This window comes from Lepisosteus oculatus, chromosome 3 (genome assembly GCF_040954835.1).
Source record: "Lepisosteus oculatus isolate fLepOcu1 chromosome 3, fLepOcu1.hap2, whole genome shotgun sequence".
NCBI lineage: Eukaryota > Metazoa > Chordata > Actinopteri > Semionotiformes > Lepisosteidae > Lepisosteus > Lepisosteus oculatus.
Window position 1 is genome coordinate 38,005,123 of NC_090698.1, and position 27,863 is coordinate 38,032,985.

Here is a 27,863-nt window from a genome sequence, read left to right on the forward strand (position 1 = left end):
CCTAAATAAATCCCCTGAAGCCTGGTAGTAGGCGGGCCATCAGGCAACCATGTTCTGACAGGAACTGTCAGGAGAGGGTTAGAATGCACTCTGGAGGAGGGGGTGCTGACCGTGACAATTTGTTGCCTACTTATTGGACAAATTAAAAGTTTTAACACTTGCTAAAGGAACAATAAGGCAGTGATCATGGCTAAAAATCACATGTAGTAGTTCTAGAATGGGCAGTTACCATTTAGGAGCAAGATCATTTATATCAGCTACTTTTTATTAAGACTTGTCCCATTTGCTCTCAGTGCTGCCGTTGTTATTGGTGGATAATACTATCTTACTAAATAGTTTAGAATTGGGTGTTAGTATTACTGGAACTGCTTTGTCGTACTTGAAATCTTACATCACAGAATGCATTATGTTCAAATTAGACATTGCTTGTTCTTGACATAACTGTTTACTCTCTTCATTATGTAATTGTTTATAGTATCCATGTACCTTATGTGTTTCCATTGGGTAAGAATGTTCCTAGGCTTGACAACTTTTTTATTTTATGACACTGAAAATTGTTTGCAGGACTTATAACACTGCTTAGATGTCACACTGCTTAACAAGGTTAAAGACTGTTGCTGAAAATCCTTCCTGTTTTACCTTCTTTGAACCAGTTCCATTTGGTTTTCAGAATAAAATTCAAAATACAGCCTCTTTTAAGTGATTTTGCTGTGAATGTTATGGCTTCATTAGTCAACAGTTAAATCCCTAAACATCTACATATCATTTGCCCTCTTTGAATTTTGGTCATCTTTCAGTTCCCAATATGCGACTTCAGATCTTTGGAAGTTATTCTGCCTGTTTGGTTGCTCCAAGGCTGTGATAGGATCTCCCAGCTCATATTAGATATTTCAAGTACTACGCTGTATTAAAACATGCAGTACAGTACTTTTATGCCTTAGCTTATTATTCTGTTTTGTTATTGCAATGAATTGTGTATTTATTTTAAAAGTTTTTGAAACTGAAGTTGTGTATTTATTTAAAACATTTTTGAATCTTTATAGTAAAACACCTTGATGTGTCATAAAAGGTGCCAAATACAAAGGTGGTGATTATATTTTCTATAATGATAATACAGGCATCTCTGCTTTAACGCGATAGATGCGTTCCTGTAAAACCGCTCGTTGTGCAAAACCGAGCAATAAAAATAACAGGGCTTATGGGAAAATAGGGTTGGGGAAGACCACTCAACACCTAACCAAATGCCTGTTATGCCACGCCCCCGGAGGAATCGGCATTCCACCTCATATTCCAGCACAGTTCCCAATTAGCCCTTTTCCCCAGCCTATTTAATGCTGCCTCACTCTCTTCCTTGTGCTCAGTATTAGGATTTCCCAAGCTAGAGCTACTCCCAGTCTCATTGACATTTACTACTTCCTGACCCTGGTTTGTTCTCTGTCTACGTCTCCTGGTTCTGGTTTTGACTCTCGGCTTCCTCGCAGTTTATGGCTCCGCTTCCGGTTATTTGTACTTTTGTACCGGCTAGTTGACCTTCGGTTTTTGGACTTCGGATTGTTCTTTCAACTATGCCTTTTGGAGTTTACCCTGGTTTTCTGCATAGGGTCCTCACTACTAATTCTAACAACGCCTAATACCTAAGATTTACTAAGTTTATTAGTTATCCTAATAAACATGTTTACACAGTTTAATCACATATTAAATTTACAGTGTAGCAGTTAAGGAACAACTTAGGCAACAACGAGACATTTAGATAGCACCAGCACTTTTCATTACAGGCCTCCATCAGCCTGTTACCAGACAGCAGAAACCATAAACCCTTCGAACAAAACTTAAACACACAAGAGCAGCAAAGAGAACACCTACACAACTTCAGGGTGGATATGGGTCTTGAGAAGAAAACAGGGTTAAAGTTCAAGTTTATTGTCATTATACTCATACACAGCTATATGGTATAACGAAATGCTATTTAGCTGGCTTTCAGATGGTAACCATTACAAAAAAAACAACAATACAATTGTATAAGAAAAAAAAGACAGAGACAACAGGCAATGTGCAAAACAGCAACAGGCAATGTGCAAAACAACTTCAAAACAACCGAATACAATTATTTACATAGCTAAGGTCAGCTAGCAGTCAGCCTGTGGTACCACCAGCCTGCACTGCGGCACATACTAATTTTCTGTGTGTGCTTCTGCCAAGACACCAGGCGAGGGGGCTACAATAATAAATAAATACTGCAGTAAATTTAGGAGTTTACCTTGAAAAAAATTGAACCACCTAAACTTTTATCGCGTAATAGCAGAGATCAGTGTACAGTGTTTTATATATATGCCTTCTTAAAGTCAAATGCAACCTAATTTCAAGAGTTAGTAATGGGGAAGAATTTCCTCATTACAAAAAACACATCACGTTGCCACCATCAGCCTGCATTGTTGACGCCAGGTAGGATGGATCCATGGACTTGAACATGAACTATGATTCACCAGACCAGGTGATGTGTTTCCAGTTCTCCAGTGTTTGTTTTCTAAGTCCACTGCAACTGCACCTTCTTGTTTTCACTGACAACAGTGGAACTCAGTTGGGCCAGTGTATATTTCTATGTCAACAATATTTTCAGTCAAACTACAATCACAAATCTTTGGCACTGCACAATTGGATTTGCACAGCCAGTCTTTACGAAAACTGATTTGTCTTAAATATCGTTAGGATTAATCTTGAAAGACAGCTTGTCATTCCAGGTACTTGGATGGCTAGAGGACTTCACAGACAGGTTATTCTGAGTTAAAAAAATATTTCTCACCAAGATAAATCTATGCAAAATTAAGACCACTAGCTGACACATAAAGCCTGCCGTACTTTGCTAATGAAAAGCACTTTGGAATCCTTTGGGATGGGAAATGCTATTAAGTGGGAGGGATTATTAGGTAGCATGACGTTAGCTCTCAGAGTATCATTTGCCATGATGTTCTGATCCTATTTACAGATTGATTTCATTATTTGTGCACCAAAGGAAAGACCATTTTCTCTAGTATCATAACAAATGCACGGAAGAGCAATTTCAGGAATCATAAACATCATCTTTGAATTAGAAACTCTTGTCTGAAATGTTATACTGTCCTACCTGACAACACAGCATTTGTATTTATACCACTGTATGGCTTCCTATTAATAAAAAATATAAAACAAAGCAAATTTACTGCCATTCTTTGTATTTGATTTCAGTGCAGCTTGGTTGCACAGTACTTTAAGCTGGACATAACAGTTGTCCAGAACTGAACAGGGGATACAGGGGATATCAACAGTCCTTGACTCACAAACGTGGTTGATAGACTGCTGGGAAATCTGCAGCTGGTGTATTTAAACCAAAGGTGTCCCTATCCCCTCTCAGCAGACTTAATACTAGCTCAAACTAAGGTGTTGCAGTCGGCCATTGAGATTGCGCCTACAACACTTTATCACTTGAACCGTAAGTCTGGAAGGCTCTTTAACAAGTATGGTGCACTGTGTTTAAATGTTTCATCAGCATAGTAACTGAGATACAGTTCACCACATGACATTCTGGGTGATAACTTGATAAACAGGCAGGTTTATCAAGTTATCTTTGACCATAAAAGAAAACTATTAGGTATATTACATATAGTACTTTATGAGCTACTGTAGGTAACCACTAATGGATAGTAAAGCCATTTAAAAGTCAGATAAACTAAAAAATATTAGAATGAAGAAGCTACAAAAATAACAAGGAATTTTATAAACAAAATCCAAACTCAAACTTTTGCACTTACCATTTTGCAAAACAAGAATTAGTTTTGTTATAGTCATTGAGTACCTTGCTCAAATAAATGCAAGAAATCTCAGAACTCCTTTGGATTTAACATTTTAACATTAAAAAAAGGTTCTTGAAGGTTTTCAACACATCTAAAATCTACCATGATTGCATCTCTCTGCTGACAAAAATAGACAAAAAAAGACAGTATCTTAAAATACACAGGCAACAGAAACTTCAGGGTTCATTTCCTACATTCTGATAACAGACAAACTTCAGAACCAGATTATCAAATCAAATAGTTAAAGCTTTCCACAGAGTAAAACAATGAACTGCTTATTTCTGCTTGGTGCCCTTTACTGCTGTTTCAAAGACACCTATGCTTTCCATTGCACAAAGTTATACAATAGTGACCCGGAGCTTTTCTACTTTAGACAGGTAGAAAACATACTTCTATGGTACTACAGTGCCTTGCGAAAGTATTCGGCCCCCTTGAACTTTTCAACCTTTTGCCACATTTCAGGCTTCAAACATAAAGATATAATTTTTTTATTTTATGTGAAGAATCACCAACAAGTGGGACACAATTGTGAAGTGGAACGAAATCTATTGGATTTTTGAAACTTTTTTAACTAATAAAAAAATGAAAAGTGGGGCGTGCAAAATTATTCGGCCCCTTTACTTTCAGTGCAGCAAACTCACTCCAGAAGTTCAGCGAGGATCTCTGAATGATCCAATGTTGTCCTAAATGACTGATGGTGATAAATAGAATCCACCTGTGTGTAATCAAGTCTCTGTATAAATGCACCTGCTCTGTGATAGTCTCAAGGTTCTGTTGAAAGCGCAGAGAGCATCATGAAGACCAAGGAACACACCAGGCAGGTCCGTAATACTGTTGTGGAGAAGTTTAAAGCCGGATTTGGATACAAAAAGATTTCCCAAGCTTCAAACATCCCAAGGAGCACTGTGCAAGCGATCATCTTGAAATGGAAGGAGTATCAGACCACTGCAAATCTACCAAGACCTGGCCGTCCCTCTAAACTTTCAGCTCAGACAAGGAGAAGACTGATCAGAGATGCAGCCAAGAGGCCCATGATCACTCTGGATGAACTGCAGAGAACTACAGCTGAGGTGGGAGAGTCTGTCCATAGGACAACAATCAGTCTTACACTGCACAAATCTGGCCTTTATGGAAGAGTGGCAAGAAGAAAGCCATTTCTCAAAGATATCCATAAAAAGTCTCGTCTAAAGTTTGCCACAAGCCACCTGGGAGACACCCCAAACATGTGGAAGAAGGTGCTCTGGTCAGATGAAACCAAAATCGAACTTTTTGGCCACAATGCAAAACGATATGTTTGGCGTAAAAGCAACACAGCTCATCACCCTCAACACACCATCCCCACTGTCAAACATGGTGGTGGCAGCATCATGGTTTGGGCCTGCTTTTCTTCAGCAGGGACAGGGAAGATGGTTAAAATTGAGGGGAAGATGGATGCAGCCAAATACAGGACCATTCTGGATGAAAACCTGTTGGAGTCTGCAAAAGACCTGAAACTGGGACGGAGATTTATCTTCCAACAAGACAATGATCCCAAACATACAGCAAAATCTACAAAGGAATGGTTCACAAATAAACGTATCCAGGTGTTTGAATGGCCAAGTCAAAGTCCAGACCTGAATCCAATCGAGAATCTGTGGAAAGAGCTGAAAACTGCTGTTCACAAATGCTCTCCATCCAACCTCACTGAGCTCGAGCTGTTTTGCAAGGAAGAATGGGCAAGAATTTCAGTCTCTCGATGTGCAAAACTGATAGAGACATACCCCAAGCGACTTGCAGCTGTAATCGCAGCAAAAGGTGGCTCTACAAAGTATTAACGCAAGGGGGCCGAATAATTTTGCACGCCCCACTTTTCATTTTTTTATTAGTTAAAAAAGTTTCAAAAATCCAATAGATTTCGTTCCACTTCACAATTGTGTCCCACTTGTTGGTGATTCTTCACATAAAATAAAAAATTTATATCTTTATGTTTGAAGCCTGAAATGTGGCAAAAGGTTGAAAAGTTCAAGGGGGCCGAATACTTTCGCAAGGCACTGTAACTCTTGTTCTTTGAGGAACACTACTGCTTCCCTAAACATAAAGTTCCACATTACAAAAAACAGATATCGGCTATGAAGACCTGCCACGTTACCACTAGCAGCCAGAAAATGCAACCATGGCAAAATGCCAGACACGATAAGAAGGCTCATATTTACATTAGGTAGAAGATTTATATCAAAGATACAGAGACAATTCAAACAATCACAATACTTTCAAGGGTTCCTATTTTAATGAAGCAGCAATCTGAAATATATACACCTTAAAAAATACACTTAAAATTATAACAGATTTAAGTTATTTTCAGGAAAATATTTATTATAGTAGGTGTGTATCAATAATAAGAGTGGTGTTATAATATTGAACAAAAATGACAGGTTAATTCCTTATGCTGATAACAAAATAAGAAATAAGAATAGAAATAAGAAGAAATAAGAAACAACCATTTATTATTTAAGCAAGGATAGCCAGAATGGATTTCTGAAGCTTTCCGCTGAGGCCATGATTAGCACAATTTGTGAGAAAAAGCACGATGGACAACACTGCAGCATGTTGTAAAGATTGGAATCCATATTCTCCTCACACCTCACAAGGAGTAACTATCATTAATGCTGTGGTACAATCAACAGAAATCATTTTAAGTGCAGGAGAATTTTCTGGAGTTTATTAATATAGAAATTACTACGGAAGAGACATTGGCAGACTCAAGCCCGACTATATATAGGGAGGGCTACTATATGTTATGATAACATGGCTAACATGGGAGTGGTCAACTAATGGTTTCAGACAAGAATATGATAAGTCAATATGTCGTGTACATAACCTTACTGGCCTCATAACTGGACTCTTGCCTTGCATGCAGCTAAATCATCCATAGAAGCAAAAGCCTTCTTTAGAGCACATTTAAATGACATTTTCAAGTACAATAAACAGTGGGAAATCCTCACAAAGCACATTAAACTCAATACTCTGAACTTATTTTCAGAGACCCATGCATGCTCATTGAGTGCTCATGCAGAGGCTGTCTTCCTCAAAGTATCATAAACCCTGAAACCCTCTCTGAAGTCAAAGGCATTGACAAAAATGTAGATTTTATCTCCGACAATGATTTTACAATCCTCCAACATAATCTGCCAAATACCATTGATATGGTATAGACAATTAAAGAATACTAATCAAATTATCAGAGAATTTAATTCAGTACAGCACTGAAGGAAGTAAAAGTGCAGGGCATTGTTATAACTGCTTCAGAAACACTCAAACGCCTTGAGTGCCTTGAGAACTTGCCCAATCAATAAACACAAAGAGACCACTAAAAAGGAAGACCAATGTACTGCTTGTGGCTCATAACAAAAATGGCAGAAAACAGTATGGATAATCCATGGCCTAACGTCAAAGAGTGTCAAAGGTCTGTTTCAACTGAAAGAGTTAAAAAAATCCAATATGCACCTTAAATGCCTTCCTGGCTTACCAATGGCATTGGAAGTGTTACAGTACAACAACTTAGCATCAGATCTAAAGAAACATGGAGGTTTTGTGCAAGCATTTTTGTATTTTATTGCCAACTAGTTTAATTTAATCACTTAGTTACAGTATATTTGGAAATGTGAAAGTCACTGGTCCACATTTGTGTAATTAACACTTCCAGGGTTGTTACCTGACCCCATATTTCCTGGACATTCTGAGACTAAACAGGATTTTCAAGTTGCTCTGAAACTGAATGAAAGCAAGAAAGGTACTAATAAAACTATGTTCTTCTATAAACCCAGAATATTAAATAAAAATTAAATAATTTCCCAAGTTAATGGGATAGATTGAGACTTTAAATTATTATTTTTATGTTTCATTTTTGTTTTAATTTGTAATTTTTAATCATTTATAATTGGCATTTACTGAATACTGAAGCTCTGTGAAGTTGCCCCCCTACGAACAGCACAAACGATGAAACCTACCTCATTTATTAGTGCTATGTCTGTGCCACTGAAAGCAGCGTTTGTGCTGTTTGCATTTCTGAGATATAGCACCTGCTTTTAAAGGGTGTGACCCCTGTTACACTGTGGAAAACCAGGGACTGAAACAGACATCTGCTCTTTATTGTGCATATTTCTTAACAGTAAAAGTCCCACCAAGGCACCTAAGTTCCATAACCCAGTAACCGCAAACAGAAGCGCAAAAGCATTATAAACTTAAGTGGATGCTGTGTGCGCCATAACATTCCTACCCCCCCCCCCCAAAAAAAAAAAACACAGTTCTGCCAGTCAGTGAAAAAAGGACCACTGGAAATAGGTCAGGGAAACACAACGAAAAGACATAAAAGTCAGTGATAAAGTCTTTAAACCAGCCTGGTCTGGATTGGACTCTAGCTGGCCTTGCTCTTCAACGGGAACGGATTGCACCACAAGGAAGTCCATCTTGCCTGTGAGTTCAGGAGGAGCAGCCCCAGCAACAGGGTGCGTGGGAATCGTCACTCTGCGGAGGTGGCTAGCATGCCATCATGACCCGTTAGAGGTGCAAGATGGCGGGACCTAACTTCTCTGTGACCTGTAAAGCTTGTGCTCCTGTTGGATCCAGACCAAATCCTGGACAGTGATTCCAGGTAGCTTCACCTGTGTGACCTGTCATACTGCCTTTTCATCTGATGCTGGCGTTCTCCTCCCTGCTGTGGGCACATGCCAGAGGGGTCGGAGCTGGGTAAGTCCGCAGACTGTCCAGGGGCATTTGTAGTTTACAGCCAGGCATGAGTAAAGCTGGTGAGCTGCCAGTCGTGGCATAATGTGTGGCCCTGTAGTGGAGAAGAGTGCGGAGCAGCCCTAAGTGCTAAGAAGGACCAGCCCTCAGCCAGGTAGGCTCTGATGCCTTTTTGAAAGTTGGGTTCAGTCATTCCACACCCCCGTTCACCTTTGGGTTTTAGAACGCAGTGCAGATGTGTCGAATCCCTCGGTAAGCAAAGAAAGACTTAAACTCTCCACACAGAAACTGTGGCCCGATGTTGGTGGCGATGATGGTTGGTAGCCCCTAACGGGCAAAGAGGGATTCCAGGAAGTCCGTGACTGCCTGGGTTGTGACTAATCCTGTGGAGGCTACTTCTGGCCATTTTGAATGTAGGTCACAGGCCACTATGAGGAAGCACTGATGGATGTCCATAGATGTCATAGATGGCAGAGAAGACCCCCTGTTTTCCCTCTAAGAAAGCAAGCCTTGCAGTTTCTGACCAGTGCCTCCGCCAGTCAATCCCTGGCAATCTGTCAGATCCCAGCACCATTTCTTGACTTTCTGCTCTTTATTGTGCATATCGTCAAACTTACATCGAATGGCAAAACCCGCCAAGTCACCTAAGTGTCGTAACGTAGTAACCCCAAACAGAAGCGCAACAGTGTCGTAAACATAAGCGGATGCTGTGTGCGACATAACAGCCTCACTCAGTCCCCCTCCAAAGTCGTAGGAGAACCAAACCAGTCTCATTCGTTTTTGTGCTGTTGAAAGTAGCTTCTCGGCTACTTTTGTTCCGAGATACAGCGCCATCTTTTTCAGATGATCACTTGACCATGTACGGAAACTTTGACCTCCAGTAACCCCATATGTTAAGTTCAAGCATTCTATTACTGGTGCGAGAGTAACAGTGTCTGCGATTTTGTTTCTCTGTTTGTCCCAGGGGGTGGGCAGCAGCTGATTTTGCACAGCCAGTGTTTGTGGCATAATGAATGAGGTGGGTTTCATTGTTTGTGCTGTTTGTAGGTTGGATCAACTTCACATGGCTGAATACCGATGTCTCTGTTATAAATTACCCCACTATACTTTATGCTTGAGTCATTGAGGAATTGAGAAACCTTTTTCATGTCACCAAAACCTTGCAACTTACTTTAAGTGATTCATGGATTATTTTGTCCCTGAAATGAAAAATATATTGTGAAGAGCAAAATCTGCAAATTAAAAATGATTGCAGACAATGTTGTTGCACTTGACATAGGTTTTGAATTATTAACTTTAAAGTTGAGATCTTACCACCACGTACCACATCTGTCACAATCTGGATCCCTCCTCTTAAGAGCACTTTGACACTTTGTATTTTAGTTGATTATGTGCAACTTCCCACTGTTTGATGTCCTTCTCCTCTTACTTCCAGATTATACTGTCTGTATAGGGTCCTGAACTACGCTTCACGGGAGCCTGAACCGGCTCCTGATACAGAATGCTGAGCCACAACTAGGACCCCACAGACGGTGTTGCACTTTTTGTTTAGGGCTTCAGAGCTGCCCTGGTAAAAAGGGGGGTATCCCTCCTCTAAAGGGGACTCTGACCCTTTCGTATTTTAGTTGATTTTGTGCACCTTCCCTCTGTTTGTTCCTCATTATTTAAGCCTGGCGCTCTCGCTATTCCTGGCTCAGCATTAGGAGATGGATGCCCGGAATCCCGCCTACCAATGGGTCCAGGAGAGACCCGATGCAATAGGCTTCATCACGGTGTCCTGACCATCTGATCCCAGGGCTCAGAGCACCTGGCCTTGTTATCCTGGTTTTATTCCCCGTGCCTGTTCCGGATCCCATTCTGGATTTTAACTGTGTTTGTTTTGTCTTTGATGGATCCCCCAGTTTTGGACTTTGGACTGCGTCCCGGATTCCCCCTGGACTGCCTAAACTTGTTTGCCATTGCCACGCCCCCCGAACACCGGATTACCATAGTCATGAACCTTTGTCTGTCAACCCGTCCTGATCCTCTTCGTCTCTTTCCCTGATGTCCTTCTCCACTTACTTCTGGATTATACCGTCTGCATAGGGTTCTGAACTACGCCTTGCAGGAGCCTGGACTGGCTCCCGTTACAACATCACTGATTCAGCCAATGCTAGCTGCCCTAGGCTAGGACTGTAAGCCCTTCATTTGCTCATCGATGGAAAGCATGTTGCTCCATTATACTTTTTGGACAATCAATCTGTATTAACCTATACACATTTTGCACATATTCTATTGTTTTTAACAGTGACTATGATCATCATATTTTGCACACACCTATGTATTTATTTTTATTATTTATTTTATATTTATTTTGTATAATTTTTTTGTCTATTCTGATGTCTGTTTTTGCTTGTCTTGGGCTGGACTGCTGTAACACATCAATTTCCCTTCGGGATCAATAAAGTCTTATCTATCTAATTGTTAACTTGAAATGCATGAACAATGTATGGAAAAAATCTATCCTGAAGCAGTTATTGACTGTTGGTTCAAAAAGTGTTGGTAACACTATATACTTGTATTTATTATTTTTTTTATGGGTTATAGGTATATTGTTTGGAACATACATTACATTACAAGCTAATAACATTATTCCTTACGGATATAAATTCCCCTTTTATTTTACTGTAATTTGCATTACAGTATTTAGGAATGTAACTTGGACTTATAACCAGTAACAAACACTCAATCCAAATGAATTCTTATGTCAAGAACATCCTCCCTCAAGCGGCATGGTCAAAGTTTGTGCTCTTACGGTCCCTAATCCTCCATATATACATAGTTCATAATAGGAAATACTCCCCTATGGATGTCGTTTTTACTATAAATAACAACTTCCAGCTCATATATCAGGTACCCCCTGTACTATTTTAAAAGTATTTTCATAAACTGTATAGCTCTATTTGATGGATTGTATCTATTAGATAACAATGCATCAATAGTTTAAAAACTGCCACTGTCCCAGTTAGTTTGTGGGGGTTGACAACACTGGAGTCCTCTAAAAGTATGAAACATGAAAAGTATCTGCATTCATTTTTATTTTACATTATACTTCATCTGTTGCAATCACCCATTTATAAAAGCTGTGATTTGTACAAAAACAATCCTGCACGACCAATCTGATGTGTTTACTAAATTCTGTAAAAGCATGCTATTATTGTAGATAGCAGTGCTATATAAAAAGAGATGCTAAGCAGAAAAAGTTGTTTTGATGTTTCAGCAAAGAAGGTATTCATTTTATTTGTTAAAGAAAACCATTTCAGTTTTACAAGAATGTACAGTTATTATGTTATGAAAATAATAAATGTGAATATGTTAATACCTTTTACTGCCAAACAGGCATAAAAAGTTGTAAAGGGACAAAGTTCCATTCACATTACTTTGGCTAAAACAGCTAATGATCTTATTGTATACTGTACATATGTTATTAATTGTAAAAACTGAGTGATAGTTAAAATTGTATATTTAAATGATAGTACATACTTGATTTTATCTGCCTACTACCAGTAAAGTACCAGCTACCCACATAATACCATAATACCACAGTTGCGCCATGTATTAAAACTGGTGTCATCTGTAGCATTACATCCAATGACACCTACTGTCCAAAAAGCTGTACTGTATATGTCCATTTGGGTCAAGTGCAAGTTCTTTGAGACAAATCAGAAAAGAAGGAACTCTCTGTTCTGTGGAGAGAATGGATGTGGGTATGGAGGTGGACAAAATTCTGCACATGCTGACAGAACAAGTAGAGGGGGTCATCGGGAATATAGCACTCAAAATTAATAAGTGAGCAGGATTTCTTTGCTGTGTACATTAGTCTTTGAAAAAGGAGATGATAATACCATACTTATAAAACTTCCCTTTATGGCCTAAATCCAACAAAGACTCCTTTCTTCACTGAATATTTTTACTGCCTTAAATATGGTGACACGGAAATTTGTCCGAAACCAACATATGAATGGGACTGTTGTGCACACTACAAAAATGTAGGAGGATTAAATGTTCTTCTATGCTCTGTAGCAAAGTGTTAGATGCCTTTCAATGCATCATGAAGAAGAGTTTTGGCAAAATGTTTGAGGAGCCAGAGTTGATCTCAGCTGTCATCTTACTGCTGAAGTTAAAGATTGCTTGGTCCAAGAATAATCTCACAATCAAAAAAGATGAGGGAATCTATCTTTAAGTAATACAGCTGAACAATGCCAAAAGACAGCAAGACTGGACCAACTGCAATGGAAACTAACACAAGATTTTGGAATTAACAATAATACAAATAATGCATACCTTTGAAAGTGAAAAATATAAAGTTGTAAGCAAGTTGACTCTTTGGGTGGCTTTTTTCTTTTTCAGCTGTGGAGCATGCACTGGAGTGATGTGAATCTACAAGTCATTTCAAAACAGGATATTTATGACACTCAAGTATTGAAAAGAGATTATACTTTCATAGTTTTAAGAATGAAACAGAATAAAGTATCAGTGCATTTACTCACCTAACACATTTAATTTTTTTATACACTTGCCCATCTGTATTTGCTCACAAAACCTTTATTCACCATTAAAGAGATCTGGCACAGCTGCTGGTGAGCCCACAGCATTCTGGAGCATGGAAGAACATTGGTGAAAAATGGTTTATCATAGGCTAGGTTATCTGGTCTTATCTGGATTATTTTCCTCCTTACAGCTGAACTACAGATGTAACATAGGTTGTTACAACTTTGCACTTCTAATAATGTGAAACTAGCAGTGTGAAAACAATTCCAAAGAGATATCCAACAAACTTAATTAAAACAAGAAAAATAAGTTTTACAGCCTATTAGATAAGCCTACAAGGAATTAAAAGTTATTACTTTCAGAATCCCATCCATTTGCCTGTTTTCTAAACTGTGGAACAATTCAAATCTACATCTAACCTAATTGCTGTCTATCCCTTCTGCCCACGGAGAGCCTGGTTACTCTTTAAGCTTAAATACAACGATGTAACTAAATGGTAATACCTATGGGATACTTCAGAGATTCAGATTAAACTGAACACCTTATCTGAAAATCCTAATGTTGAGTTGACTGAAAAAAACAACAACAAAAGGTATAGGGCTGTCCACACCTGTTTCTGGGCAGCAGCAGGGTTTTGTGCTTTCTACCGTGCCCTAGATAAATTTACTGGCCCAGTTATTGGACTTAAGTAGTCAAAATGTTTTAGTTCCTGGTAATGAGCAAATAATTCAAAAACAGGGATTTTCATCCCTAATTTACTGTGACAGAACTCAAGGTGTTTCATATTAAATTGATGAGCTTCAGTCCCTTTCAGTGTGACTAACTAGGTAACATAACTGAGTCACCAGCATAGGAATGTAGAAAACTCCCATTTCATTCCAGCCATTTCATCTGTCCATCAGTCACTTTAGTGCAGATACAGGGAAAGATTCTGATACAATTGGTGAAGCAGTTTTCTACTTCTCTGCCTGCTCTCTGCTTATATAATGGGGCTGCTCATACATCATGGCTACTGTGCATAACTCATGTGGGTGGGATGTTTTAGGAGGATAAATGTTACATAATAATTATATAACATAAATATTCAATTTATTAAAATTGCAAACCCTCCAATCTCTGTGACTGCACAGAGGGGAGAATGAAGTGCAGGTAGGGTCCTCTGACTCGTCTTTTAACATGCCACAAAACATGTACATGTATATGCAGGTTCAGTACAGAGATGTGTTCTTGACTGACAGCAACACGTGTCTACGAGTGCCCAGGAGCCTGCAAGGCTTACAGTGTCACTGAGAGCCCCGGCCAGCTAGTCCCACCCTGCCCTCAGTGGCGCTCAGCCAATTGTGCACCACCACTTGGGGAATCCTGGTCACAGTAGACTAGTGACATGACAAGGCCATTATCATAGAGCTCAACCTGTACTTGAGAAAGCATCTTTAACTGTTAAGTAACTTGGGAGATGCCTGAACAGCAACTATGTTAACAAAATAAAGGTTAAAGTGGAAAATAATAACATTTCATAGTCATATTCTAAGAGATATATTTCAAATCTTCCAGGCTCTAGCAGAATTAGTTTGTATAACCTTCCCTGTACTGAAGGTCCACTCTTACACTGCATAATGAAATCAGCACAGGTCCATTGTGTCATTTATGCAAAGTGTTTTCTTATTCTTATATTTCTTAAACAAAATATAGTGTGATGATAGTTTAATGAAAGTTCTTGCTCTGGTGCAGCAAGTGAACAGTCACTTTAAATGCTTTGCAGAGGTGGCAAAAAGCCTCATGAGGCATTCTTACTTGTGCAGCAAACAGCACATTGTATATGCACAATGACAGCAAAAGCTATTTACCATGGACTTTGAATGCCATGTAGCACATTTCAGAAGCCAAGCGACAAAATCCACTGTTCAATGGATAAGATAGCAAACACACAGTACACAGCCTGTCACTCAGTCAGAAAACTGTCATGAGAAGGATATGTTTCTTCCTCCTCTTTGAGAACATAAAAAAAAATGCACTGAACCTTAAACAGCACAAAGTGGTGATCTAAATGAATGGATGCATGTCAAACAATGTTCTTCCGCAACCCCATAACAAATTTCATCAATAAATATTCTGGCCTCTATTTCTTACTGGCCTACCCATTAAAGATCAAAGTCATGCTTTAGAAATATACTGACCAACTTTACAGAAAAAAAATATGATCCTTGAGATCCTTCATACAGTATGTAGTTTACAAGCCTTCGTTAAAATGTTAAAATGTGCTCTTTATAACTTACAGACTTAGTTTTAGTTTTCCCTTTTTAAAACAAATGCGGTCTGCACAGATGAACATAAAACTTTTAAAGAACAACTCTGTTAAATCCGTTCATATGAAGCTGCTATCCACAAAACACAAATTAGAAATCCTGCCTGTGATGAACAGAGCATAAATCTGTGCTTCTGGAGAGAAGGAAACAGGGTATTAAACAGATACAAACAGTAAATGAAGAAAAAAAATCAAATAAAATAGACTTGGTTTTTGAACTCTAAATTGCATTTTGGTCTGTCACAAATAGATTAAAATATGCTTTGTTTACTGTTGTCTAAAGACCCAAATTTTCTTGAGGAACAGCAAATACTACAACACACCCAGCACTACCCTGTGGAAATTTCTGTTGCAACTGGAACTGTTGTTGTACTGTATTTTTATTAGTGTTGTGAGCGTCTGAACTTATTGGACTGTATCTGTTCACAGGCTTTTCTTTGCTGATAGATGCAAAACAAAATGTATCTCTTGTACATAATGTTTGCCTTCTTTCAGTGATTTTATAACTTTTTAAGGTGTACCATATGTTAAGTGTTGCCCATTGTAGAAGCAATTTACTTATTTTCCATAGAATGTATGTAGCATGGAAATAAATTGTGGTAGTTTGTTTTTCTTTATTAGCAGGCTGCACAGTGACATGGAAGTTAGTGCTGCTGCCTCACATCTCTTGGCCCTTGGTTTGCATGCTCCCCTTGTTTTTGCGTTCATTTTCTTGAGGTGTTAAAAGTTTCCTCTCAACCCAAACACACACTGGTTAGGCTCACTGGAGTCTAATCCTGCACTGTGCGCTGTAACTCCTGGATAACCTGTATACAGGTTGCCAAATCCCTTACCAGGAATAAGTGGCTTTCTGATGAAGGTGTCTGTTTACATTCATTACCTAACTATGATTACATAACTGTTGTCTTTTGAGGTCCACCAAGTAATTGTATAGATGCATGATAGTAGTTTTATATATATTTTATAATTTTATATATTTTATGCAAAAGGAAAATAATACTCTTAATTGCAAGAAGTACTACCTACTAAGTGCTAGAAACAAATCACAGAATTTGATATCATTTGTGGATAAAATGTATTGATAAAGTTTATTGTGATTGTGTACACATCCTCTGTCATATATTTGTTATTATTTATAAAATCATTGGGGTGGGGGTTAGTTAAACAGAAAACTACAGATTGTAAGACTGCTTCAAACTCAAGGGCCACTGAGCCACAGACTATTTGCAAATAGTTAAATCTAGCTATGAATATTTTTATTGTAAAAAAATGGATAGCTATGGCATGTATTTACATGGATTCTAATGTAACTACAGATATTAATCAGAATGACAAAAATGGGTTTAAGTCCAGCAAGTCTAACAAAAAATCTTTGTAGTATAGAAATTAATTCCCATGTGTTTAAAAATGTTTTTATAGATTAATTTCCAAATATGCCAAACACATAATGCTAAAATGCTCATGCCCCATTATATTTATTATTCAACATATTACTGCTAACATAGATGGTTATTACTTTATATTAAGGCAATGGTTTCATATACTGACATTAATTAACAGAAATTATGTAAAGTTGGATATAAAACAAAATATTTTTAAAAAGCTGCTTTTAAAATGAATCAAATCTCAATGTTTTTAAGTTACATCACTTTATATTTAACACATTATTGTTTTCTTTTTTCTTTTCATAATTTAGAAAAAAGAAAAACACTACCCAACTTTAAAACTAAAATACATTTTAAACTGCAGTCAATTGCTTTTCTATTAAACCAGCCTATTTTTTCACATTTGGAAATCATGCTGTTTTAAAGACCATTCTAAGAGACTGACACTTCTGACTATTTTATTCAAAACCCAAAACAAAAGAGGCTTACTGTGTTTGTCTGTTGTATTATGTATGCCTTTCTCAACTGGGTGTTATAAGACTCTAGAGCATTGATTACACGTTGAAGTCTTCTTGTAAACTAAAACCATCAGGCATTTACAAACCTTCAGATTACTTGGTATCTTTTAATTATGCTGCCATACACTAGCCGTTGTATTGCCATTATCTAGCACAAAGATTACTCAAGTGCTATAAGAAAGGAAGAGAGTGCATTTAACCTTTGCTCTTTAAGCCAACTAAAACTAGACTAAGCAAACCGGTTAAACAAGACACTCAAGACAGCCTTAAGTAAAGTTCTGGGAGCTAATAAAGTAAATATGTAATACTGAATAGCTGATTGTTAGGACATTGAGACGTGTTTCGATTTATTTAGTTCTTAACTTAAAAACAAAGAACACCATTCCTTAATGACATGTACAGTAGTACACCTGTGAACGTCTGCTGTGTAACGCTGTAAAATGAACTGCACTTCCTGTTCAGCTAGATCGGGCGTCCTTAACCCACTGCGCTCTCAAATCAATAAGAGTTTATGACAGCGAACAGCGTTTATTCATAAAATCACTCAGTAAAACTTTAACCTAAATAATACCCCCCCCCCCCCCCCCGCCCAGCTGAATCTCGTCCCCTTTACTGTTCACTATTACCCCCGAGGCAGCACAAGTTTATTAAATGAAACAACTTTCACTTTTGGAATTTAATTTATCTGCCAAAGGTTTGAATAAAGTTTGGCTCCTTAAACTATGTTTATTTTATCAATTATGTTATTAATTAGAATTTGAAAACCTTTGCAGCACACCTCGTTTTGGGAATGTTGGATTTTTAGGTATTAACATGATATGAATATCAAAACGAACAATACAACTTTACGCTTTCTAGAAGCAAGCAGTTAAAACCTTAAAACACTACGAATTATTGGAGCATTGTAACCGCAGCAATACAGTATGTTAGAGCCAATGGACATCTCTGTTCAAGCACCATTAACACGTACTGTACAATAGCCATCAAATATACAGCAGGATCCATGGTAAAGGTCAATCGCAGATTTTAAACGCCTCTTTCAAGCCGATTTCATTTCCAATTCCTTTTACAGTCACAGGGTGTAATTAGGAATTGGTTTGGAGCTTAAAAAAACTGGAATCAACCCCAAACAATATCGGAATTGCTAAAAATCATAAATCTTCACTCTAGTTTTAGATCCTCCCCCGATTATATATACTTTTTTAGCAATGTAAATTACATATTCCCACTCTTAACAACACTTTACCTTGTCGCTGATGTTTTCTGTACTGTCTGGGTCCCCGCCTCCACCTCGTTTTCTCAGCTCTGACATTGCTTGATGATTTTCAGTTACAGGACTTAAGACTTTCGGGAACACAGAAAGCAGTGCAAGCTAAATAATAAATACCCCTTGTTAGAACTGAATTATCCGATGAAATGGTCTCATGAAAGACCTACAGCGAATCGAACACCGTGGTAAAATTAAGTGATTGAACTGAAAGAGCTGTCAAACAGCCTCTCCGCTCTCGTCCTGTCACACTGCGTGCGTTTGTTTATACCCGCAGTAGTATCAGGCGCAGCAGCGTCTCCGGGCTGGTGCTGCACTCCCAGCTTAATCCTCACTCCGTCTCTCTGACGCAAGCCTATTAGAGAGCAGTGCTCTCCTGTACGACAGGAAACTGTGCGTTTTATTTTGCACCGCAGTATACAGGCCTGTATCTCACAGGCACCACAGCGACACGCGAAGCAAGGAGGGCAGCAGGGAGCGACTGCATGTGATTATCACTGTCAGCAGTTTCGGTCGTGTTGTTCACAGATATCTTTTCTCCTCCTGCTTTTGCTTTTGAGCTTTTGCTCTTGTGTACTTTAAATCAATTATTTTTGGTCGAAGAAGCTGGTCAGGCAAATTTAACACATATCTCACAGTACGTCTTGGTTGCTTTATGTATTTTCGCATACATGTACAGTATTTTGTATAGGATTCGTTTCTGCTTTCATCCATAAAAATGGTATTGCAATAAACGAAAAAGTTAGGCAAAATCTACAAAGTGTTAGTAAGGAACATTTTTTAAGGTTATAGGACATACTGATTGCAGTTTTATTGTGTAATGGTTGTGAGGCGGCTGCCGTGTAAACGACTTTAAAATTATTTTGTGTCTTGAAAGGTTTATGAAGGACCTGAATATCTGACTATTTAGCCTAGAATATTAACAAAACACTACAAAAATATCGATAGATCTTAAATCGCGTTCCCCTGAAACTGTACTAAATTAACATGTAAATTGAATACTAAACTTCTCCTATTTTGATAAATACCTGCTGACTATTGTCATTGTCATACCATTCTGCAAAGCCTACAAAATAAACGTGATTTTCACTATTTTACAGATACAGTACGTAACATCGGCAGGTAGTGCAAATTAGGATTATGTTTTAATCAATTATATTATTAAACAATGGAAATGATCATTAAAATAAGATAATTTCAATGTTCACATATTTAGAGGACTGTTGTATAGTCATGCCCGAGTAATTAAGCAATTTAAATAGTTTGTTAAATATTAAGCGCTCAATTTGCACATTAATTTACTTCACTTTCAGGGCAATTTTAAAATCCTCTTCAGTCTCAAGAGTGTCTGGGGATTATGGGGTCAGGTGGCGACTCTAGACTATTAGCCTGTGACTTCCACAGCTATTTATATTTCATTAATCAGTAGATCCAGTCACAAGGGGAGTAACTACAGACTTTGGACAGTTTTGTGTTATAATGAATCCAAGCAGAAACCTTAAAATTCAGATTTGCTGACTCATAAACAGAAAATAATTATAATGACTCACTATAAACTGCTTGGCCATGTGTTCAGTGGTATGTACAGTAAGTGGAATGTCAAATGCAGACTCATGGATTTCTGTGTAGCAGAAGTTAGAAAATGGTGGCCCTATACTGTATCTCTGTTCCTGCGTCCTGGATTTGATTCTGGCCTGAGGCATAATCTGTTTGGAGTTTGAATGTTCCCCAGGTCCAGGTGGGTTTCCTCCAAGTCCAAAGACATACTGTCCAGATTCATTGGTATCTCTGAATTGCCCCCTGGTTAGCCTATGATGAATTGGTGTCCTGTCCGCAACCTGTGCTTCCTGGATTAGGCTCTAAAACTGTCTGATGGTAAAGCAGCTACTGACGATGGTTAGAAAACATAAAATTATCCAAATACTTTTAACCTAACTCTATTTTACCTTCTATAATTGTTCTGTAAGGAAGAACAAGGAAGAAGGGCATTTTGAGTAGGTGATTCACAAGGAGTTTTCTTTTCTTCATTTGAATTTTATTAGGGTGACATGATTAGTTTAACACTTTAAGGACCTTTTTTCTTGTTTGCTTCATATAGAACGTTTTATATAAACAGTTAACATGTGTTAACTGTTTGTCAAAAAAGATGCAATTTTCTGTTTCATGGAGATCATATAAGCCAAAAATATTAATAATATAAAAGATTGCACTCCACACTTTACTGTCATTAACTGGATGCACTTAGGCTTTTAGTGACTCAAAGTGCTTTACTACTTTAAAATTGTTTTGGTAAAATTAATAATCTACTGTATATCACTTTCATCCTGAAGTGACAAGGCATAAATCATTTCACCTTACTCTTTCAAACACGTAAATGGTACTGTATACCCTGCTCCCTCACTGGTGGGCCACTGTTAATATCCTTTTTTTTTACCAATCTTAGAATACACATGAAATAAAACTATATCAAAGCCTTCAGGTGTAGGATCACAGATTAGATCCATACAACAAGTATAATACATTAACTCAATGTATTTACACAACTACATAAACCTCAGGTTTTTCTGAATTGTGAGGCTGGCCACTCAATATTGTGATTGTTCATGAAGAAATATTTATATATTCTATATGTCATTATTTGTGTATTTTTTCTTCAGAAATGGTCAAAACAAGTAGATTCATTCTTTTATCTCTTTAATTTATGTTTAGGCTTTGCTTGTTACTCTACTAATTTATTAAATCTAAACATTTTAGATAATCCAGTTACAATTCTTTTATATTTTAATGTGGATATTAACTATTACATTAATATTGATTTAATAATTACACTTGTCATATTTATTAGATGTGATAAAAAAGTTTAAAAACATGCAATGATATACCTACAATAAACAACAAATTGCTCATATATTGAAAATTTTAAGTATGTTTAATCTAAGAATACAGTTTAAAATAAAATATTTTTTTCAGCATTTTAACTGATCTCTGTACATCAGTTGCATTAATACAACATAAATTGCACTAACCTTTTATTTGTTCCATTTTTTACACTTTGGCTAAACCTGGAAGTTGTTTTGTGAGAATACAATTTTTAAATTTTATTTAACTTATAAAGTACACAAACCTACTGTACCAAATTTCATGGGCTCTATTTGAATGAAATGAGTATCGCGTGTTCTTTCCATATGTGCTCAAATCTCAAGGTAATTGCCTGTAAAGTGATTCCCTTTTGTGCTAGCTTGCGCACACTGCTGGAGAAATATGAAACAGCAGTGTAATATGAGATCCCTGCATTGCAGCCATATACAAATCAGTGGTAACAGTTTATTACTATCAGTGATTTCACAATCTCCTGTCAACTTTAACCCTTCCCAAGAAGCAAACTCTTGACTTTGATAAAATATGTTTTCAAGTGGTAATCAAGAGTGAAGCTACATTCCCAGTTAATAAAGTGCTGGACTGCTAGGAGGCCTACTGTAAGTAAATCCAGGAATAAAACATATTTTTTGTGTTGGAGGGAGGGGGGTAAAATTTGGAAAATATGTATAGTCACGGCTTCTCAACAGAATATACATTGGTAACGACAATGTTAAATTAAATGTAGCTTCATTGTCAAGAATTGTCCAGACCACTAATGTAATTTAAATTGTATAGTCTCAGAGATTTAAAAATAGATATTTAGTGCAGAAAGGGACATCAGTACTGGCAGTATTAATGATAACAGTTTGAGAATCTTTATTGCAACAATAATAATAAATATTAATTGTCCTAAATAAGATAAAGAGTTTAAAATTGCATTAATTACACTAGATTTCTACAAATACACAAGTTCAACATTAGAACTCTAATTGTTTTCCTTTTATATTTTCATGCTAAGATTTATTATAACTCAATGTTTTGTAAAAGGTTTTATTAATGCAACATGTCAAATTGAAGGCCTATTGGTACTCAACAGAGAAATGGCAAAAGAAAGCTTTATTCCATTTAGGATTGGTTTACAGATGGCAACTGCTGGTGAACAGCAATTTTTAACTACTGCTTCAGAATCTGAACTTGACTTGAGGTCCAGGCTTTCATTGCACCACTCCAGAACATTGGCTTTTTTTATTTTAAATCACTCCAGTGTAGCTTGGCTGTATGTTTTGGGTCATTGTCTTGCTGGAAGATGAGTCTTCTTCCAATTCCTACAGTAGGTTTCCTGCAGACTGCAACAGGTTTTACTCAAAGGTTTCTGTGTACTATATGCAATTTGTTTGATGCAACAAAGCATCCCCATAGCATGATGGTGCTACCACCATGCTACACACTTGGGATGGTGTTCTCAGTGTCCTGCTTGTGCCAACAGCACTTAGTACTGATGCCAAAAAGGTCAATTTTGGTCTCATCAGACCATAGAATCTTCCTCCACTTGGTCTCAAAAGTTTCCCACATGCATTCTGACAGACTGTCGTTGGCTTTTATGTTGCCATTCTACCAAGATCTGTGAAGCACCCTAAAAATTTGGTCATATGCACCATCTCTCCAATCTCATCTGTGAAGGATAGTAATTCCTTTACAGTTGTCATAGGGATCTTGCTGGTGTAACAGTTCTTGGGGTTTCCGCCCTTGCTGCTCCTGCCCTGCCGGTTCGTCCCTCACTGCCTGGGCGCGAACCCGGGTCTCTGGCGTCACACAACGTGGAATTTGCCAGCTGAGCTAAAGAAGAACTCCCCTAGCCCAGGCGGCTGAGATCCCTGTTATACACAGGTATATTCATTACACTGGCCTCCCTAAATAGTGCTAAAATACTATTTTGTAGTTTTTGAGGATGCCCTGTTCTGCACAGATTCATAGTTGTGCCATATCTTCTATTTCTTTATAATGGACTTTAATATGCTTTGGGGTTACTAAATAACTTGGAAATGTGCTTATACCCTTCCCCAGATTGGTACCCTTCAGTTACCTTATCCCAGATTTGAATATTCCATTGTTTTGATGATTGCTGCAGTTTTCGCTGGGAGATGGATTAATCAATTGTGGGACCTCCCAGAGATATGTGTACTTAACCTGCATTCATGTGAAACACCTTAATTGCACACAGGATTGTGGACATAATTCAACTTATGTAACTTTTAAAAGCAACTGATTGTATCATACCCTAATTAAGTGTGTTACTGTAAATGGGTGATTTCTTGTGCAATCCATTATTTTCTGTTTTACATCAATGAGGAAGATCTGAATATTTTTTTCTTTCACCTCGACAGAAGTATGCTGAATTGCTGAAGGGCAAAAAATCCCAAATAAATACATTTGGATTACATACAGTAACAATAAAATGTGAAAAATCCCAAGTGGGTGAATATTATATTCTGTATACGATACTGTTATAGTCTGTTTAATTAACATATGAGTTTTTACAGGGTTTGAATGTTACATCTTCAGCTCCCATAGTGAATCTTACTCCTACCAAAACATAAAGGGAAAGTCTGAAATAGAATAAAAAAGGAATAACAAAAAAGCATATAAAAAGATGCCACAATGCATTTTTAAATAATTGTTTACACATTTGAAATATAATAAATCAGGACACTGTTGGTGGCAAATAGCAGGAATTTAATTGAAAAAAAAATTAGTACCAGAACTATTGCATTATAGTTACATATTTTTGTTGGGTTATCCTAGTTTTTGAGGTTTTACTGAAGACAAATATACAATGAACATTCAGCTATCACAGATTGCACGCTAGATACTGTAGTAATGCATCAGTCTAGCACAAGACCACCAAAAAAATAACCCAAGGATTTCACCTGTTGTTTTTCATATATAGTACAAAATTCCACCAGAGTTCTGTCAGTTTTCCAGTATTCTCATCATAACTGTACACATAATGGTCTTTCTGGGCTTACAAGTAATTAGTTAATGCCTTATGAAACAAAATAAAATAAAACATATACATTGCACTGACACAGAAAGTCAGCTGTGTTAATCATGCAACAAGTAACAAAACTTGCTGAAATAAAAAAAAACAGTATAATTGCATAAATACTTTATACAGTTCATTTACTGTAAAGAAATGTGTCCATTAAAATGATAGCGCTCAAATAAAAATGTATCTGATAAAATTATGGTTCCTTACAGTTTGTACATAAGAAGGTGCAAAATAACTCTCAGAACAGTTTACCATTAAGTTTCTGGAAGCTGCTATAAGACAGCAGGTCTCTATCAGCTTGATGTTACAATTGCACACTAAATATACATACAGTACATTAATTATTCTAACAATAATAACAATAGAGTGCACGCTACATGGCGGAGAAGGGGGATAATGGCTACCATCTAAAATGTACAAAATAAAATGCACAGTTCTACTTATATTACATATAACGAAAGGTTTATGAAAACATTTCACAAGTATGACACAGAAAACAAAGTCATCCAATAAGGTTCTAACCATTAAAGCAGCATTTCAATAAATGGTTGCCCACAGTACCGATACAAAAATGACAGTTTAGGGAAAAGCAAATATATCTGATCTCATAAGTAACTTCTAAATTCATATTATAAAGAGGTTTGTCCCTACAGATATTGAGACACTGAAATTCCATTATCAAATGTTTTGTTGCATTTTATTCTTTTTTTGCAAAGAAGCATATAGTGAACATCTAAAAATTGTTATTTTGTACATTCCCTTGCTTTGAATTCCCAAGATTTAACAATATCATTAAAGAAGGGCGCACACAAACATTGTGAAGTTTACCAGTTTTGCTAAACACTCACCACTTACACTATTTGACACTCCTCTGTATGCAAGTTCACAAAGCCTTCAGTGGGTTCATTTGATCTGCAAATATTGCCATAAACAGCTTCTCTCCAAGGGCACAAAATGCTTTTTATGGTGATGGTTCCATAACGCTGAAGGAAGTGTTCCTTCCTTGTGGCAACCTGCACAATTACTGGCAGTGTATATGCAGCACTGTGTGCATCAACACTTAAAACACTTAAAACATAATGTAGAAAATAATCTTAGTCAATGAGTACATTGAATCTCCAAACGTGTAATTTCTGATTCACATTCAAAAGTGTGCTGGATACAAAACTAATTATAAAGCTATTTAATGGGTATTAGAAAAATATACCATTATATTTCCAATTTTTAAATTAGTTTTGCTTTGGAAATGAAAATGAAAATGCTTAGAATGAAAACAAATCACATTTAAAAAAAAAGAAGAAACAGAAGACAGAAAAAAACATTTGAATTAAAGACAGGAAATCTCACCTTATAAATTACTGATGACATCTTATTGATATAAAATCTGCACACAAATAATCCTTCCTTAGAACAAGAACAAGTAGGTGCATAATGCCAAATTAATTTGGGTGTAGTAAAATCATTCTCAAAACATGTGATAGAGTCAGCAAATTGTTAACCCTTCTGTAAAATCACTGTCAGGATTTCACATTATTTTGTGTGTACCACTGACATAATTCTTAATTCAGCTGCACTGAAATATTTGCCATAATTTTCCTTCCTTTCACACATTAATAAGCTTAATAAGGAGAAGAACCAGCCTTCAATGATATGTTTCTTCAAGCTGCTTTCTACAGAACAAAGTGGTCAATCTTAAGAGCCATGCCAGTCTTCTGGCCATAGCTTTTATAGAAGGAATAGACTATATACAACTAAAGAAACATTTATGCCGAAAACACTGAGATGATATAATGCAGTGCCAGCTGTTTTTAGTGAACATACTGTTTCCCAAGCACACTCCATGTAAATATTGTTTTGAGCTCTGGAAACATGAGAGGTTTTGTTTTGTTTCTGTGAATTGAGTTATGAGCAGATGTATAGATACTGTGGGCAACATATAAACATGATACATGTTGCAATCAAACACTAAGAGTTTGTTGCACTTAAAACACAATAATATGTCAATACATGGTCATTTTTACTAACATTCATAATCCCCCATCTATCCCCCCTGGGATTCTGTAACTAGTAATGTTGACTAAACTCTTCTATTCATTTTTTAAAGTGAATAGTGGTTAGTCAGAATTTCTATGTAACAGGCAAAAGTGTTTTAATTATTTTTGTTAAAAAGGCCATTGCATTTATTTACAATATAAACAGATTCATTTAGTTTTGTGTGGAGGCCTAATATACCATCTATCTAAAATCTAAAAAGCCAGTGTTTCCTTAAAGATGTTTAGTTAGCATTAACGGCAAGACCAAGCAAAGACATGAATGGGGAAAACACCTTTTTCAAAAATCACCAGATCTGATTTTTTACCCCATCACATCTATCTGCCACATACGGAACAATACGCTTAAATGCAATTGGTGATCCCTTTTTCTAAATCAGTGCTTTATACACAGTACAAATAAATGCATGTGAATGTCCAGACTCCATTCAAATTCCTTTCTGTCTCACAAAGCCTAACAAGAAAACAGCACAGAATCAATGTATCAATGCCAGTGGTTCTGCCAGGCCATTTCATCGATGGGGGTCGCTAGTTTCTGCAGCCCTCTTCAGATCCCCTTTCATGCTGCAGGTTGTAATAACAGTTCTGACACACTCTCACTGGGGAAGAGATTTTCAGACGCTTGATTTCCGATTGGAATCGACTACACCTGAAATGAAAGGAGATGGGCAAAGGGATAAGCTCTAAGAAAAAGCACTTCTGTGTTAGTCCAACAGCAACCGGTACTGTACACCGACAAAGAAAACATAACAAAAAAGTGTGATATGGTTAATTTGGCCATGTTTCTTAAATTTATTTGCTCATCACATCATTGTGATGCAATGATTGAAAGTATTTTCAAAGCACATACTTTTTCAAATTCATACCTTTCGTCAAGCTGCAATCTTAAGGTGCTTTTCAAACACAAAAGGTAAGGATGTTAGCTTCATGCACAACTCATAACAAGTGAATTTAAATGGTAAAAGCCGGTTGTAAAATTCAGACAAATGTGCACCCTTTTTATGTCTCATATTTGATTTAAGTGTCCTAGACATTTAATTCACTAGCAATAAAATTAGTTAAAATGCAATCCTAATGGATTTATTTACTGGATATTTGTATGCTATAGTTAGTATTAAATTATTCTAATTATAGGGTATTTCAATTATTTTTGCATATATATAAATGGGGAAGTTTCCTTTTTCTTTCTCAGCCTTATGGACTTCCAGCTGCTGCTGCTATGTTCTCTCTTGCTAACCCCCTCCAACAATAAGACACACCAGTTAAAGGGGAACTGCAGTCGCAATTTCTCAAACCAGTTATTAAATCTCGGTAACAAAGTAAATTTGTCAGTCAAACTTCGGCAATATT

General features: G+C 37.0%; 2 protein-coding genes across 8 annotated transcripts in view; both read right to left on the bottom strand.

Moving 5' to 3' along the window:
- cds1 (CDP-diacylglycerol synthase (phosphatidate cytidylyltransferase) 1) overlaps positions 1-18,966 on the bottom strand; it is a 51,087-nt gene extending 32,121 nt beyond the window's left edge. Inside the window, exon 1 of the mRNA XM_006626799.3 lies at positions 18,534-18,966. Within this exon, the coding sequence (XP_006626862.1) occupies positions 18,534-18,599 (66 nt within the window). The 5' untranslated portion in view covers positions 18,600-18,966. The remainder of the gene's footprint in view (positions 1-18,533) is intronic.
- A 5,159-nt stretch (positions 18,967-24,125) lies between these two features.
- wdfy3 (WD repeat and FYVE domain containing 3) overlaps positions 24,126-27,863 on the bottom strand; it is a 166,052-nt gene continuing 162,314 nt past the window's right edge. For all 7 annotated transcript variants that reach the window (XM_015364893.2, XM_015364898.2, XM_015364884.2 and 4 more), the window contains one exon: positions 24,126-27,162. In XM_015364893.2, coding sequence (XP_015220379.1) covers positions 27,042-27,162 — 121 coding nt within the window. In that variant the 3' untranslated portion in view covers positions 24,126-27,041. The remainder of the gene's footprint in view (positions 27,163-27,863) is intronic.